We start from the raw sequence: 16910 nt of genomic DNA, 5'->3' as shown, positions 1-16910 counted from the left end.
TACTGCAATGGAGTGATCAGAACTGCTTGCAATACTCCTAATGTGGCCCAACCAAAGTCTTATAGAGCTGGATCATGACTTTCTTAATGATTAAGTATTATTAATTAACATGAAATTGGAAATTAAACCAAGCATTTATAAAATAACTTACACTTAACACTGAGTAAGCAATTGCTTCTCTCCTTCAAATGGCTGCTATACCCCCAATGAAAATGAAGAGATTAAATAAGGTTCCCCAGGAGAGCGTGGATTAATGAAACCAAGTGCACAACTGGAACAACATCGACACCTGCTACAAAAACTAAAAGGTACATGGGGTAGAGAACCAAAACAACTCGTATTCTTTTGCATTTTGAAGGCTATAAAGGTATTTACTTTAATCCGTGCCATTGTAGTCCAGCAGTGAAAAGGGAATCCAAGGACACTCAAATACTGTGTGAGCAGCTCTCACTCAATCTCCAGCAGCCATGACAGGTTACATTCTGCCCAAAGCTGTGATCTCTTAAAAACAGAATCTCACTATTTTCACAGACTGGATAATGTGTCCTTATAATCTTCAATGATATTCTTCATTTAATAGCTACCCAGGATTTTATTTGAAGGTGTTGAAGGGGGGGATGGTAATTGTTTTTGCTGGCGGTTTACTGTCGAGAGGCATCAACACCAAGCTGCCCTCAGGAACAATGTAGATATCTCGTTAACAGAATCCAAATACACACAACCGCATGAAGTTAAGGGCACCCATTAAATCTGCACATAAACAAATGGCTTGTCCATTCAGCCACATGTGTATATTTAACCACAAGACAGTATTATCTGGCAAACAAATTCACTGACAATTAATATTTAAAGCTGTCAAGTCTCATTGATTTATTAAGGAAATAATTATTACTAATTACATTCACACAAGTTCCAGTGCCTCTTTTGAGGGCATCATTCAAAGTTCACTTTCCAATTATGCCATGTTTAGATACAGAAAGTCTGTAGAAAATTGTGCAATGAACTGCTTGTTCAAAATGTATGTTTCTGATTGCAAAATCCTGACTAGTATTCATGATGTTCAGTATTTTCCCCTCAATTTCTTGCATTTTTTCCCTTGGAATTCTAAATCCCTTATGGGGACCTCTCATCCACAATTGATGAGCAAGCTTTGACATGGAGGGAGGACCGTTCTATGCTCTATAATTCAACCCATTAAATGCAGAGTATGGTTCCGTAATTTATGAAAACAGCTTTGACAATAGCAGTTTTGAGTTTCACTAAAGAAAAGCATGTCTGTTCTGAAACTTCTGAAGTTTTATTTGCTAATTACTATAGAATTTTTGCTCACCCTGTTATAGGAATGACTAGACCAAGTGGACCCGTTGGGCCCAAACATCTCCTGCATTGGGGCAGCACCCTCTTCCCTCCCCCTCTTCCCCTCCCGGGGTTATATTGCTGGGTAGTGCATACCTTAGGCTTTACACTGCTCAAAAGGCGAAGCTTCTGCTTTTGCTCTTCGAACTGTCGCCGCTTCCGTTCCTCTTCCATCATCTTTTGTTGCTGTTCAAACCGTTTTCTGGAGAAGCAGAGAAAACCAAAGACTAAATATCATTGAATAGTTACGTTTATATTTATATTCCATTAATGATCCAAGACAGTAACTGATAACCCATTTTTCATTGAATGAGAAAGCAATTAATAGTAAACTACTTAAATTATATTATTTGATATGCTTTCCAATTGAAAGTTTTATCATAAAATCACTAGTCTTAATGCAAATGTTTCAGGGAGTGGCCAAGAATTTACCCAATCTACATGGAGCTTGCAGTTGGAGAGTACAAACTGGTTACTGCGTGAAAAGTGACATTCTGTCAATAAATATTGTCGGTACGAATAATAAAAGTGTGTGAGGAGACACAAATTATCTACAAATTCCAGGAAAGGTATTTTTTGCCTATTGCACAAATGAGGAACACAGAAAACATTTGCTGGCTTGTGAATTGGCAATCACTTATTCAGTTTTGCAGCCCTCCAAATTTATTTCCACTACTTAATGACTCAAACGATAGCTATATTTTTAAGGAAATACAATAATCTGTGTAATTGCTTGAAACAGAAAATAATCTTACTGTTGCTCTTCAGCAAACTGTATTTGCATATCCGGTGTGTACTGTGGCGGAGATGGACGCATTGCCATATAATGATGCTGTGGCATATATGGCATTCCCGCTGGTGGCAAGGGACCCATTGGCATTCCACCCTGTGAGGTGTAAAGGTTTTCATAAGTTACAAAGAACCCAGAAAAATAGAACAGTATAACACAGGAACAGGCCCTTCGGCCCACATTGGCTGTGCCGAATATGATGCCAAGATCATCTCTTCTCTACCTGCACATAATCCATATCCTTACATTCCTGCATATACACATGTCTGTCTAAAAGTCTTCTAAATGCCACTATTGTATCTGCCTCAACCACCACACCCAATGGTGTTACCAGGCATTTACCATCCTTTGCGTAAAATAATTTCCCCATACATCGCCTTTAAACTTTGCCCCTATCATCTTAAACCTATGCCCTCCAGTCTTTTGAGTTTTCCATCCTGGGGAAAAGGTTCTGGCTGTCTACCTTATCTATGCCTCTCATAATTTTAATTGCCTCTCATAATAGGATAATATAATAGGAGGGATATGGACCAAATGCAGGCAGATGGGACGAGTGTAGCTGTTGACCAGCTGTTGACCAATGTAGCATATTGACCAGTGTGGACAAGTTGGGCTGAAGGGCCTGTTTCCACACTGTATCACTCTAGGACTCTATAATTTTAAAATAAGACCTCCAACAGAACATAACAGAAATGAAAATGGTAATTAAATCCAACTTGCTTGCATTTTTGCTTCGTTCCATGTCCAGAACCTGCTCGTCTCATTTGAGCCCACCAAGCCTTATTTATTAAGGCAGTAGAGTAAAAGTGTTCTGACGCAAACATCACCATGGTAGCCCAATACATCTTTGAGCAAGTTGTTAATAATTAAGCAAACATTATACAATGTATGGGAAACCAATGATAGCCAAGTGTACCCTTTAAATAAACATTCACTTTGTACATACCCATCAACATATACAGTATTTGATAAAGCTTTTGAATAACATGCAACAGTAAGTATATTATTTTGAATTAGAACTAGATTTAAACTATCTCACACAGCATGGGATGGAATTGTGACATCAACAAATCCAAGGCTATAAATTGACTGTGACCTGATTTGTGAAAGGGGTTGTGGGAGGGAAATATAGTACTTGGAAAAAATACGTTGGGGCAAAATCCATTTGATTGTATAGCTTCAAGTTTCCTTGCACAATTTACAGCTTGGTGTGCAAGCTATTACTTCTAAATAGTTGTACAATTACTGTTTAATACTCACTGACACATCCTTAATTTTCTAAAGGCACAATATATTCTTGCACAATTTCTAATGTTTGTTGGTACCCTCCTCGTCTTGCAGAGTAGACTGGGAATCCAATCAATGATGAAAATTATACCGTGCAAAACATGCTGAAGAGAATAATATAGCCAAAATATTCTATTTTAAATGTCATACGGATGAAGAATAATGCAGGTCAAACGTTTATCACTGAATTACCTGCATAGGCATTGGTCCAGGGGGCATCTGTGAACCAAAGTTCATTCCCATCATGCCTTGCATGTTAGCCTGCATCACTGGTACCATAGGGAATCCCTGTTGCTGCTGCTGCTGTATTGCTGTCATCCCTACACAGAAACATTGTGAAATGGAAACCTTCATCTAAACTCTATGCATTTTCTTAAAAAATGATGGATATATGTTGCACAATTCTATTAGAAATAAGAATATGGAACATAAGAAACAAGAAAGTTTTAAGCCGGCTCCACAATGGAATAACATCAAGTTTAATCCAGTCTTGGCCTCAACACCACAATCCTGCTCTCTCCCCACACCACCTCACTCAACTGCAATTATGTCTGTCAACCCTAACCTCAAATTTCTTCAATAACTTTGCCTCCATTGCACATTAAGATAATTACAGAATGTGTAGGAAAGAATGCAGATGCTGATTTAAATTGAAGGTAGACACAAAATGCTGGAGTAACTCAGCAAGACAGGCAGAAGGGCCTCGACCCGAAACGCCACCCATTCCTTTTCTCCAGAGATGCTGCCTGTCCCGCTGAGTTACTCCAGCATTTTGTGTCTACATTCGAGATAATTACAGAGATCTATAACCTTCCGAGAGAAGAAATTTCTCATCTTTGTTTTAAATGGGCAACCACGTCTCCGAGACGATGCACCGCAGTTCGAGATATATCTACCGCGGGAATCATCCTCTCAGCATCTAACACTTCTTGGAATCTTATGTGCTTCAATAAGATCGCCTTTCATTTTATTCTCGAATGAGCGCAGGCTCAGTTTTTTTCCATTAATCAACTTTTGAATACCAGAAATCAACCCAGTGAATATCAGCACCACATTCAATTAAGTATTTTGTTCCTTAAGTATGTTGGTCATCAAAATTCTCAGTGATTACTGCTTTGTATTTATTGATTGTACACATTTCTCCATGGTGAAAGAACATGGAGCGCCTGCTGGTACCCTGAGGCCCTCTGACACTGCTGAGCAGTTCATGCTATTGAGTGTCTTTGTGACAATGATCATGTGTTTACTTATTTGGGAAAGCTCTCTCCTCTGTTGAGAAACAAACATGATAGTGGCTCATAACTATTGGGCATGTCTTCATTGTTAGCTCAGTACAAAAATGACATGTTCATCAATGCAGCTTGACTTGCAATAAATTAATACGCTGTACATGTGTTAATGCAATATTTGGTGAAACTTGTAAATTTGGAACATCTAACACAATTGCATCAGATGCCATATTTTATTTTGCACGTGCCCATATTTGCAAATGGTCAGTAAAGCAAGTGAGCAAAAGCCAGACTTGTTTTATATTCTATGATGCTCCTTACAACCCTGCATAATTCTGGAGCTCTGCCAGATTTCAGTGCATTTTCTCTCATTGCCATTCCAGGGTCCTTTATGTGGAAAGATTTTGCAATCCTGGAATTTATCACATTGCCAGTATGTAAAATATCAGCTGATTTATTGATGTCCAGCCAAACTGGAGTTGGACACAAAAAGCTGGAATAACTCAGTGGGACAGGCAGCATCTCTGGAGAGAAGGAATGGGTGACGTTTCGGGTCGAGACCCTTTAAAAATACACTCTCTAGACATAATAGAAGTCTTCTCCCGTCTCCATTGGTCCCCCTCCTCTTGGACTCCCCGGAACGGCTTTCTATCCTCTCTAGACCTAATTATAATAAAAACGGCTCCAAACTGGAATTGAATGCCCTGCTTACCCATGCTTGAGGTGCCCTGTACAATCTAGTCATATTTAAAGGAATGGAAAGGAATCGTTGCAAGTAATACAGAGTGAATTATGTTCTAGCTTGGAGCAGTTCCTGACCTTTGTTGAAAGGGGAGTTCCTTAACCGATTTATATCATGGCAGAGAAAAAAACTCAATCACGGACTGGATGTGTGTAATTCCAAAGGTAGATATGGATCACATGCAGGCAGAGGAGACTAACATGTGAAAAGTGAGAATGTGGGAAGTTTAGATACAGGGAACTGCAGATGCTGGTTTAGAAAAAATACATAAAATGCTGGAGTAAGTCAGCCGGTTAGGCAGCATCTGTGGAGAACACGAAGGGCCTGTTTCTGTGCTGCACTGTTCTATGTTTTATATTCTAGATCTGTTGTTTTGAATGCGAGATATAAGATTCTCCTGTGCAATAAATTAGCTTCTTTCACACCCATTGTGTAATTTGAAATGTATTTTGCAATTTGCAAACATTCATATGTAGTTTGTATCTGGCTACTATTCATGTTTTTGACAAAATCAATGTTTGTTTTGCAGTTTTGTAGTGTAGGCCAGTGGTACGGTCATTTTATTCCGTTTATTTCATCCACCAACATATCATCACCCCGCACCGACCACCCAGTTTCCCAACTATAGGTAAAAGCATAACAATAATTAACTCTTTGTAAGTGTGACAAATGATAACAGTAGACTGCAAATAGATTGTAGCATGTACTATCTCCCACTTATTTCCGATAATTGACTAATATTAAATAAGCTTCCCAAATATCAAGCAAACAGCACCAAAATAAACACAATGTTTTCAATTATAGACAAATACTGTAAGAACTCAATTTCTGTACTGTGAGAATATTAAACACTTTCTTTAAAAGATTGATCAAAACTACAAAACAAATTAAGCCCCACAGAATTACATCTGGTTCTGTTGTTGTGGTTTCCCTTTGGCCTTCTCTACAAATCAAAGGGTGCAGTAAGAAAGAAAATTAAAATGCAATGTCACACATTTCACAAAAGATTAGTGAATGGAAACACCCCAGAGTGCAGTAATGTAGTATGTGGACCAAAATGTCTTGCAATTTATCTCTATGCTGAGCTAACTGATAGCAATTTGGTTCTTTCTACGGATCTAGTCCTAAAATGGGGAGAGGGTATGTCAAGGAATCCTGCTGTTATGCTGACGATAGCAGGAATAATGATAGTGTATAGTGTATGTGATGTACATGTGATGTAAATGCCAGTGCCCCCTTGAGGCCAAGAGCAGAAGCTGGCCAATGGGCTTGTGCCTTGTGACTGAGGTCAGGTGACCTTATAGGGCCAATGGGCTTGTGCCTTGTGACTGAGGTCAGGTGACCTTCTAGAAGTTTCCTGGTGAAGAATCAGTAATAAAATCTTCTTGCAAGATGTCAGGCGTATATTCATTGTGCTAGCCACAACAGGGTCTGACAGAGGACATTACAGTGTATTTAAGTTTACTGATAAGTGAGCAAGTGTAATGTCAGAAGGATATATCCAAGCCATAACGATCTTGCTGTCCGCAGTGGCTTTCTCCGCTCCTTGTTTCACCACCCTGCCTGCTTCTGTCACTCTGTCCAGTTGGCTTCTTCCCCCCCTGCCGTCGCCACTGCCTCCTCTTTCTCCCACTGAGGCGCTCACATACTCCACCTTGGAAGTGACAGCAAGTTAGAGGGGAAGGAGCCCTACAGTAAGATGCCCATTGAACAGAGGGACGGGTGGTCGGGTGGGAAACGGATAAATGCACAACTGACGGCAAGAAACATCAGCAGGTGAGACATCAGGAGTGGGGTCGGAAGCCGACCCCATTTGCTGAAGAGTGTTTTCATGTGTCATTTTAAAAAAGAACTCAAGATGTTTTCACCTTTCACTCTCATTTAATGTACAAAGCACATGTAACTGTGTAAGCAGTAAAGTGCTAGTGCTGCCATTTCAGTCTGCACAAGATATATTAGCATTTTATTTTATCTTTAGTTATATATTTTGTATAAGTCACACTCAATGCGGAAGAGTTTGTTAAATACATTCTGGGTTAAATACATTTTCCAGCATGTAGTTTGCTGAGATTCAAATTTCATTATTAGACTGTTATGCTAGCCCACAAATAACAGAGAATTCCACAGGTGCCTTTAGTGGAAAGTTAACGTATGTATGGCAAATGTGTCCATGGGTGACTACATGAAAGCAGCTGGAACAAAGCTGGAAACCTGGTTACGTTAAACTTTGAATGAGCACCAGTGAGATTCTGTTTTCTTTCAAAGGAAGTGGTGTGCAGAAAAAACAGCAACGGAGGAAAGGAAAAGGGACAAAGGTTAAATGCTTAGTTCTTTTTACACGATGAGGGTTGGGGGTGAGGGTGCAGTGGAAGGGAAGGGATCGTGGGTGAATTATTTCATATTTCCAAAAGCATCACCAATAGCAAATAATCACTGCACCATTTTTCTTATTGATCAAAAGACAATAAGCGGGGCCATCTGGTGCACAACACACTGTTTAGAACATTTATATGTAATTCCCAATTTTAAAATGTTTTAAGCCAAATCCAGCAACTGAATAATAATTTACTCAGAGCTCATTAGTGCATTAAAAGAAACACATGCAAAACTGGGGCATTGCAATGAATGGTTTAAAGAATGATACATAATGGTGACAAATGTTACAAGAGGAAAGCATTAAGATATGCATGGTAGAACTGCAGCATTGCCATACATACCTTGGGGAGGAATTAATCCCCCTGCTACTGGGAACATGAAGCTGCAAGCAAAGACCAAGAAAAACATTAGCATAAAATATCTTTACAAGTTATTAACAGAATTTTAACTGCTCTCCTTAAAACCTACGTTAAACTACAGAAAAATAATCCTTACACAAAGGGCGAAATACCCTGCAACAATTGATTACTGCGTCTACAAATAGTTCAAAAAGAAAAATGAAATGTTGAGAGAGGAGGGAACTAGTGAGCGAAAAATAGAAGTCAGGGGATTGGCAGACTAAAAACCCGAAGAAGAAAAGTACAGAATCAATTTGTTGTTACCTTTTCCTCGTTAACAACGACCTATTCCGCATTATCATATCATATCATATCATATATATACAGCCGGAAACAGGCCTTTTCGGCCCACCAAGTCCGTGCCGCCCAGTGATCCCCGTACATTAACACTATCCTACACCCACTAGGGACAATTTTTACATTTACCCAGCCAATTAACCTACATACCTGTACGTCTTTGGAGTGTGGGAGGAAACCGAAGATCTCGGAGAAAACCCACGCAGGTCACGGGGAGAACGTACAAACTCTTTACAGTGCAGCACCCATAGTCAGGATCGAACCTGAGTCTCCGGCGCTGCATTCGCTGTAAAGCAGCAACTCTACCGCTGCGCTACCTTGATCTCCATCCCCTTTGTCTCGTTTTAACACCTTACATTTCTTTATCTCTGTATATCCTTCTCCCCTGATTCAGTCTGAAGAAGGGTCTCGACCCAAAACATCACCCATTCCTTCTATCCAGGGATGCTGCTGAGTTACACAAACATTTTGTGTCCAACGCCAAACATTTTCTCAAAAAGAATGATGTGACAATCTGCACAAATGGAATGCCTCTTTTAAAAGAACAATGAGTAAATTACAGACTGAAAATGGAAAATTCAGATTTTTTTAAAAATTACAAAGCACACTGAGAGAGCAGCTACTGCGAGTTTGGCCAAATTCAACTTTTTCCCTTTTCCAGGTATCAAGAAAAATGATAGCTAGCCGTAAAATGTGACATGCTCGGCATAACCTTCTGAATACTTGCAGTGATATGTACATGAATGCTTTTGCTACTTATTCACAGTATGTGGATGGTGCTGGTACTCGTGGTATTTATGATTCATCTCCATTCACTCCTGGACTTGGGCGGCAGCCAAGAGGTAACCACGTTGGTGCATCAGGGTTCACATGTGCAAGACCAGGAAAGGAAAATAAATGTCTCCGAAGAGCATTAGTCAACCAGATGGGCCTGGTTAACATGATAATCCTGAAATTTCATAATTTACTGTTATTGAGATCAATTTTACTAGAAAAAGAGTTCTGGCTTTTTATTAGTTAAGTTACAAACTGCCATGGTATGATTTGAATTCATCGATGGCCTGGGTTTTTGGCTATTAGTTTAGTAACTCGCCCATCACATTGCTATTATGTCTATGTGCAGTACTGCAGCTAGTTACCAACCGCCGAGACCACGGGAGTTTTGTTTTAATATCAATAATGTTATCTATATATCGTTAAATTATATGATCAAGATTTGTCTTCGCCTCTTGGAAAAAATGAGTCAGCATCTCAACAAAGTCCACCAATTTCCACATCAAATTTGTATCAGACTACTGCATAGCACTGACAGAACCTCCCACATATTAACTGTAACACAGTATTGGTGCAGAACTATAAGCCTGCCTCAATGTCATTAAATATGCACTGGTTCACAACCAAAACACAAAGTGCTGAAAGAACTCAGCAGGGCAGGCAGCATCTGTGGAGGGAAAGGGCAGATGATATTTCGGGTTGGAATGTGTCTTAAGACTGGTAGGAATAGGGGGAAGAGAAAGCTTGAAGAGAGGTGGAGGCAGGATAATGCTTGGCAAGTGATAGATGGATATAGTTATTGGGGGGGGGGGGTGAGGTAACTGGCTGAAGGGTGGGGTAAGTAACAAAGGCTAGAGGTGCAGACAAATGGGTGTTATTAAGGAAAGAAAAGGAGGAGTGAAATATAAAGCCAGAGGGAGAGATATGGGGAGAATGGGATATGGGGTAAAAATGAGAGGGGATAAAAGAGCAATGGGAATTCAGGGATGGGGAAAAAGTGGGAAGGAGGGCAGTTAACATCTTCCCCTCCTTATTGCAGTTCCCATTCGCATACAAAACTTTCTGTTTTTGGCCTCCTCCATTGCCAGTGAGGCCACATGCAAACTGGAGGTACAGCACCTCATATTCTGGTTGAACAGTTTGCAACCCTGTGATATGAACACTGAATTCTCTAATTTCACGTAATATCCCCCTGTTCCCCACTCTTTCCCTTTCATCCTGGCATGCACACATTCCACCCGTCACCCCCCATCTCCCAACCCTTCACTCAACATCTTTCCCTCCTTCTCATCTCCCATCCCCGAGTCCTCCATTTCCCTTCTGACCCACCCCCCATTGCATTCTACCTACATCCCTCATTTCATCTTTACATTTCAGTCCTCCTCTTTGTAATAGCGCCACCTTTGGGTGGAGGATTTAAAATGATTGAATAAACCACAGTACAGCTGTGCAGTAGTGAGTTAACTTGTTATTCTGTGTCTGAGCTTAAGATATCACAAATTGGCGAGGAGAGTGGGATCGTCGATTCCCCAGCTTTACTTGTTTGTGTAGTTAAGGAATTCTACAGAGGCACGGAGAAGGTTGTATAACTTTTGGTGTCAAGGAAAGTTGGAAATCGGGTCACAAAGTTGAATTCTGTGAGACTGTTAAAAAAATTTTTTTTAATCTAAAATGGTGGTGCTCAGTGGATATATCGGAAGATAGGGTGAGTTCCAGCAAAGCCGGGAAATGTTCAGTGTGTACATCGAATGTTTAGAGATGATTTTGCTGCAAATAACATCACTGAAGTAGAAATTTCTGATGCAGAATCAAGATGGTTGAATGAAGCAACTCAATTTAGGAAAAGAGCAATTTTTCTCACTGAAATGGGTCCCGATGTTTATGATACAGTAAAGAATTTATTAGCTCCAGCCAAACCAAAGGACACGCCTTTGAAGGATATTCTGAAGAAGTTAACAGAACATTATGACCCTAAGCTCTTAGAAATAGCTGAAAGCTATCGTTTTGGAATGAGATACCAACTTCCAGAGGAGGATATTAGTAATTTTATCGTGAAACTCAAGAGGTTATCAATTCATTGTAATTTTGGACATTTCCAAGACCCGGCGTTAAGAGACCGTTTCGTGTGTGGACTGAGAAGTGAGCGGATCCGAGGTAAGCTGATGACAGTGTATGACCTGACCTTTGAAACAGCTTGTATAACTGCTTTGTCAATGGATATCGCAGAAAGGGGTTCTAGAGGAGTCAGGACAACTTCTAGACAACCAGCGGAAGAGTTGAACTAGCTGCAGTCCAGCAAACTAAAGACAGATAAGGTCGACAAAGACGTCAGAGAATCGTTATCCATGGAAGGGTAGCAAGACGACGGCAAAGTCATGCTATCGCTGTTTGGGCTCACATCTAGCACAGTCTTGTCCGTTCTTCAAGGCAGAGTGTTATTCGTGTCACAAGATGGGACACCTAGCGAAGGCTTGTCGAAAGGCTAAGCAGAAAAAAGGTTCAACAACAAGTGAACTGCATTCTGTGGATCAACTGTAGGCAGAGGAAGAGCTCCTCGAGATATACACAATCTGCAGCAATGAGCTAGTAAACCGGAAGACAAAGAATGTGCCTATGCAAGTCCAGTTGAATGGAGCTCATGTTAGCATGGAAGTCGACACTGAAGCACCTGTGAGCGTGATTCCAGAATTTGTGTATCGGGAGAAGCTGAGTCAAATTCCTTTGGAAGCGAAGCGAATCGAGCTACATGGTTACTCTGGAGAGAAGATTCCAGTGTTAGGATGCGTACATGTACCAGTTAGGTATAAGGAGCAATAGGCGGAGTTGCCCTCGTAGTTGTAAAGGGAGATAAACCTGCGTTGCTAGGTCGGAATTGGCTGCAGATCTTGAAGCTCAACTGGAACGAGATATTCCTTGTTCGTGAAGATTTCAAGTGTCCGGAGGACATAATCAAGCAACATCCGAAGGTGTTTAGCGACCAGGGGGAGCCAATCAAGGGGTACAAGGCGAAAGTTCGGGTGAAGCAGGATGCGACACCAGTGCATTGCAAACCACGGGTTGTGCCGTATGCTCTTAAGGACAAGGTTGAGAAAGAACTGAAAAGACTTGAAGCTGAGAACATTATCAGTAAGGTAGAAAGTAGAAAGCAACACCCATTGTAGTTGTTCCTAAACCTGATGGTAGTGTTAGACTTTGTGGGGATTATAAGGTGACCGTAAACCAGATACTTGAAGATAGCATATCAGATACCCTACCAATGGCAGAGGATTTGTTTAGCACCCTCACAGGCGGCCAAGTCTTCACAAAAATGGACTTGACAAATGCCTACTTGTAGTTAGGTGTAGATGACAAATCTAAATCCAAGCTAACTATTAACACGCATTTGGGATTCTTTCAGTTCAATAGGCTTCCATTTGGTATATCATCAGCCCCAGGGATTTTTCAAGGGGTAATGACACAAATTCTAGAGGGAATTGAAGGTGTGGTGTGTTACTTGGATGACATCCTCATCTCAGCCCCTGACAGGCAGACACACGATGAAAGGTTGGAAGTGGTTCTCAAACGACTTGAAACACACAGTGTAAGAGTGAAGGCACAGAAATGTGAGTTCTTTCAGAACTCGGCGGAGTACTTGGGTCATACGATAGACAAGGATTGTCTACTCCCCACCAAGGGTAAAGTTGATGCGATTAAGAATGCGCCCACTCCCAGAAACTTATCTGAGATCCGATCCTTTTTAGGATTAGTGCATTACTATGGGAAGTTTGTGGCAAATCTGTCCACCTGTTTACATCCCTTGAAAGAGCTTATGAGAAAAGATGTACCATGGAGGTGGACACGTAAATGTGATCAAGCTTTCAAGTCATCTAAAGCTCAGTTGGCAGAGAGTTCAATGCTTGTTCATTACGATGTCAAAAAGCCGATGAAGTTAGCATGTGAGCTTCACCATACGGTGTTGGTGCAGTGATCTCTCATGTGCTAAAAAATGGAGAGGAAAGGCCAATAGCATTCGCATCTCGAACACTCAATGCCAGTGAGAGAAATTATGCGCAAATAGAGCGAGTGGCTCTTGCATTGATTTTTGCCGTTAGGGGGTTTCACAGATACTTGTATGGTAGAAGGTTTATAATCGAGACAGATCACCAGCCGTTGACAGTGATCCTAAATCCAAAAGCACACATACCAACTCTGGTAGCAGCCAGAATGCAAAGATGGGCATTGATATTGTCTGCATACCAGTATGATATTCAGTATCATAAGGCAGCAGAGCACAGCAATGCTGATGCCATGTCTAGATTACCTTTGGAATCGGAGGTTACCCCAAACAGAGAGGACTTGTTTTACTTCTCACATGTAGATGAGTTACCTATCACATCAGGGGACATTCGGAAGGCTACTCGCACTGACAGATTTTTGTCAAGAGTGCAGGAATATATTACAAATGGATGGCCAAACAAATTGCCGAACTCAGAGGCAGAACTGAAACAATTCTTTGTACGTAGCAACGAACTCTCAGTAGACCAAGGTTGTGCCATTTGGGGAGCGAAAGTTGTAATACCTGAAAAATATGGAGTAAAATTGCTAGAAGATATTCATGATCAGCATTTGGGAATGTGTCTAACAAAGAGTCTAGCTAGAAGCTATCTATGGTGGCCTAGTCTGGATAAGGACATAGAACAAACGGTGAAAGAGTGTAGCACGTGTCAAGCAGTTGGAAAGAATCCACCCACAGTACCGCTACAGCCATGGAAATGGCTGGTTAGAGTGTGGCAAAGATTATACATTGACTTTGCAGAGTTAGATGGACAACAATTGTTCTTTGTGATTGATAGTCACTCCAAGTGGGTTGAGGTGTTTTCGATGAAAAAAACGACATCCAGCAAAACGATAGACATTTTGCGAGGGTTGTTTGCATCCTATAGATTTCCAGAGGAAATTGTGTCTGATAACGGACCACAATTCTGTTCACAAGAGTTTGCACAATTCATGAAAGGGAATGCTGTAAAACACACTAGAGTAGCTCCATACCATCCCGCTTCCAATGGAGCAGCAGAACGCACAGTGTAAATTGTGAAGCGTACATTAGTCAAACAACTGCTGGATCCAAATCCAAAGAAAAGACAGTTGTCTTTGTTTCACAAACTGGCTAACGTTCTGATTACATGTCGAAACACACCTCACACCACTACTGGTCAAACACCAGTTGAACTGTTCTTGAAAAGAAAACCCAGAACAAGGTTTTCACTGTTGAAACCAAACTTGGCTCAAACAGTAGAAGAGAAACAGGAGAAACAAAAAGCATATCATGACGGAAGTAGAGTAAAGGAAAGGAGTGTTGAGTTGAATCAGAAGGTAAAGGTGAAAAACCATCATCACAAATGGGTGAAGTGGTTACCTGGAAGAGTAGTGAGAAAGTGCGGACCACGGACATACTTGGTCAAGATGTTTGGAAGTGGAAAGGTGAGAAAAGTACACATTGACCATGTCATGCCTATGCAAGCACAGACAGGGTTGAAATCAGACCAATTAGACGAGTCAGATAATTGGGTTACCAGAAATGGTACAAGAAGGTACACAAGTTAGTGAGAGTTTGAATCAGCCTGAAAATGGAGGTTCAAGTGGGGTTTACAGTCAAACAAAATTGACTGATGGACTGGAATCTATGAATGTAGGTCAAAAGGAAGGCTTGACTCGATTCAAAATGAGTCCAAGTGGTTCTAAACAGTCAGAAACTTTTGGTCAGGGAAGATATCCAGAAAGGAGAAACACAGTGGTTAGGTTAAATTTGTGAAGTTACTTCCTAAAATGCACATATCATTGTATATGCAACATATATGCATGATGCCCTCATTTTATTCAGGTTATATAAAAGTAAACTATCAGACAAAATTGTAATAATTTCATACCGTTGGTTATATTCAAAAAACAAAATGTCCACCAGGAAATATTTTTTTATTAGGGTGGAAGGAGTTGTAATAGCGCCACCTTTGGTTGGAGGATTGTAAATGATTTAATAAACCACAGTACAGCTGTGCAGACATGTTGAGTTAACTTGCTATTCTGTGTCTGAGCACAAGATATCACACTCTTCCCTCCTTTTCTAGCACGCTATTGTCTTCTTTTCACCTCTAGTCCATGTCACTCACTCCATCCATTGCCAATCACTCCCTCACCTGGATTCACTTGCTGCTCGACAGGCAGTGTCATGCCCCCACCTCTCGTCTCCAGCTTTCTCCCCTAGACTCCAATCAGACCCAAAAGGTCATCTGTCCTTTCATTTTGCATATGCTGCCTGACCTGCTGAGTTTCATCAACGTGTATTTTGCTCAAAATTCCAGCATCTGCATCTCTTGTCTCTATAGACAATAGACAATAGGTGCAGGAGTAGGCCATTCGACCCTTCAAGCCAGCACCGCCATTCAATGTGATCATGGCTGATCATTTTCAATCAGTACCCCGTTCCTGCTTTCTCCCCATACCCCCTGACTCCGCTATCCTTAAGAGCTCTATCTAGCTCTCTCTTGAATGTATTCAGAGAATTGGCCTCCACTGCCCTCTGAGGCAGAGAATTCCAGATTCACAACTCTCTGACTAAAAAAGTTTCTCCTCATCTCTGTTCTAAATGGCCTACCCCTTATTCTTAAACTGTGGCCCCTGGTTCTGGACTCCCGCAACATTGGGAACATGTTTCCTGCCTCTAACATGTCCAACCCCTTAATAATCTTATACGTTTCGATAAGATCCCCTTGTAGGGACATAGGGATTGGCTAGCCAATCCGAGGGTTCGAACTCTTCCAGGGAACCTACCCTTGCCGTCGTCCGTCCCGTCAATTTTGGCTTCTCTCCGGGCGCGGATAGGTTCCCTGGCCCCAGTCCCGGCCTCCTGTCACTGGAGTACAGCAGTGCACGTGCCGGCGGACTTGCAGGACTGCGAGTTCGTTTTCCTCCGGCGGGATTCCCACCGCCCCCCTCTACAGCCGGTCTACCAGGGCCCGTTCCAGGTGCTGAAAAGGGGGACGGTCACCTTCACGTTACAGGTAGGAACCCGTCAGGAGCTCGTCTCTGACTCCCGGCTCAAACCGGCCCACTTGGACCAGGACCGTCCCGTGCTGGTGGCCCAACCTCCTCGCCGGGGCAGACCACCGGCCGACCCACCTGTTTCCCCAGCTGCGTCTCGTCCCTCACCTCTCGGGCCTCCGTTGCCCACGGCTGGGTTCACTCTGCCCTTTCCAGCCACGCCCCCATCGCCTATACCTGCAGGCTCCCCCCTCCATTCCCCTCCAACGGCGCCCCCATCGTCTCCATCGGCGGGGCCCTCCCCGCCTCCTTCGTCGCTGGTGGTACCGGCCTCCCCTCCTCGTACGCGTTCAGGTCGGGTGGTCCGGGCGCCCGTGAGGTATGGCATCGAGGGTTCTGGGGGGGGGTCATGTAGGGACATAGGGATTGGCTAGAAGAGTTCGAACCCTCGGATTGGCTAGCAATGTCACGAGGTGTGATAGCGCGGTAGATTCGGCAGTCTAGTATTGAACTCTGTATAGGTAAGACGTTAGGTAGTTGTCTAGAGTTGAGTGTTGCGAATTGTCACGGAGTTTTAGAACTATGCAATAAACTTCATCTGCAACATCCACTCGCTATCGGACTCACTACACCCTTCTAAATTC

General features: G+C 42.0%; 1 protein-coding gene across 8 annotated transcripts in view; it reads right to left on the bottom strand.

The window, feature by feature from the left end:
* synrg (synergin, gamma) overlaps nt 1-16910 on the bottom strand; it is a 135904-nt gene that overhangs the window by 111361 nt on the left and 7633 nt on the right. For all 8 annotated transcript variants that reach the window (XM_078422723.1, XM_078422724.1, XM_078422727.1 and 5 more), the window contains exons 2-5: nt 8122-8162; nt 3626-3753; nt 2112-2242; nt 1453-1558 (exon numbers count right to left, since the gene is read on the bottom strand). In XM_078422723.1, coding sequence (XP_078278849.1) covers nt 1453-1558; nt 2112-2242; nt 3626-3753; nt 8122-8162 — 406 coding nt within the window. The remainder of the gene's footprint in view (nt 1-1452; nt 1559-2111; nt 2243-3625; nt 3754-8121; nt 8163-16910) is intronic.

This window comes from Rhinoraja longicauda, chromosome 26 (genome assembly GCF_053455715.1).
Source record: "Rhinoraja longicauda isolate Sanriku21f chromosome 26, sRhiLon1.1, whole genome shotgun sequence".
Lineage (NCBI taxonomy): Eukaryota > Metazoa > Chordata > Chondrichthyes > Rajiformes > Arhynchobatidae > Rhinoraja > Rhinoraja longicauda.
Note: the sequence above shows the minus strand (reverse complement) of the source record. Positions and strands in the feature narration are given on the sequence as shown.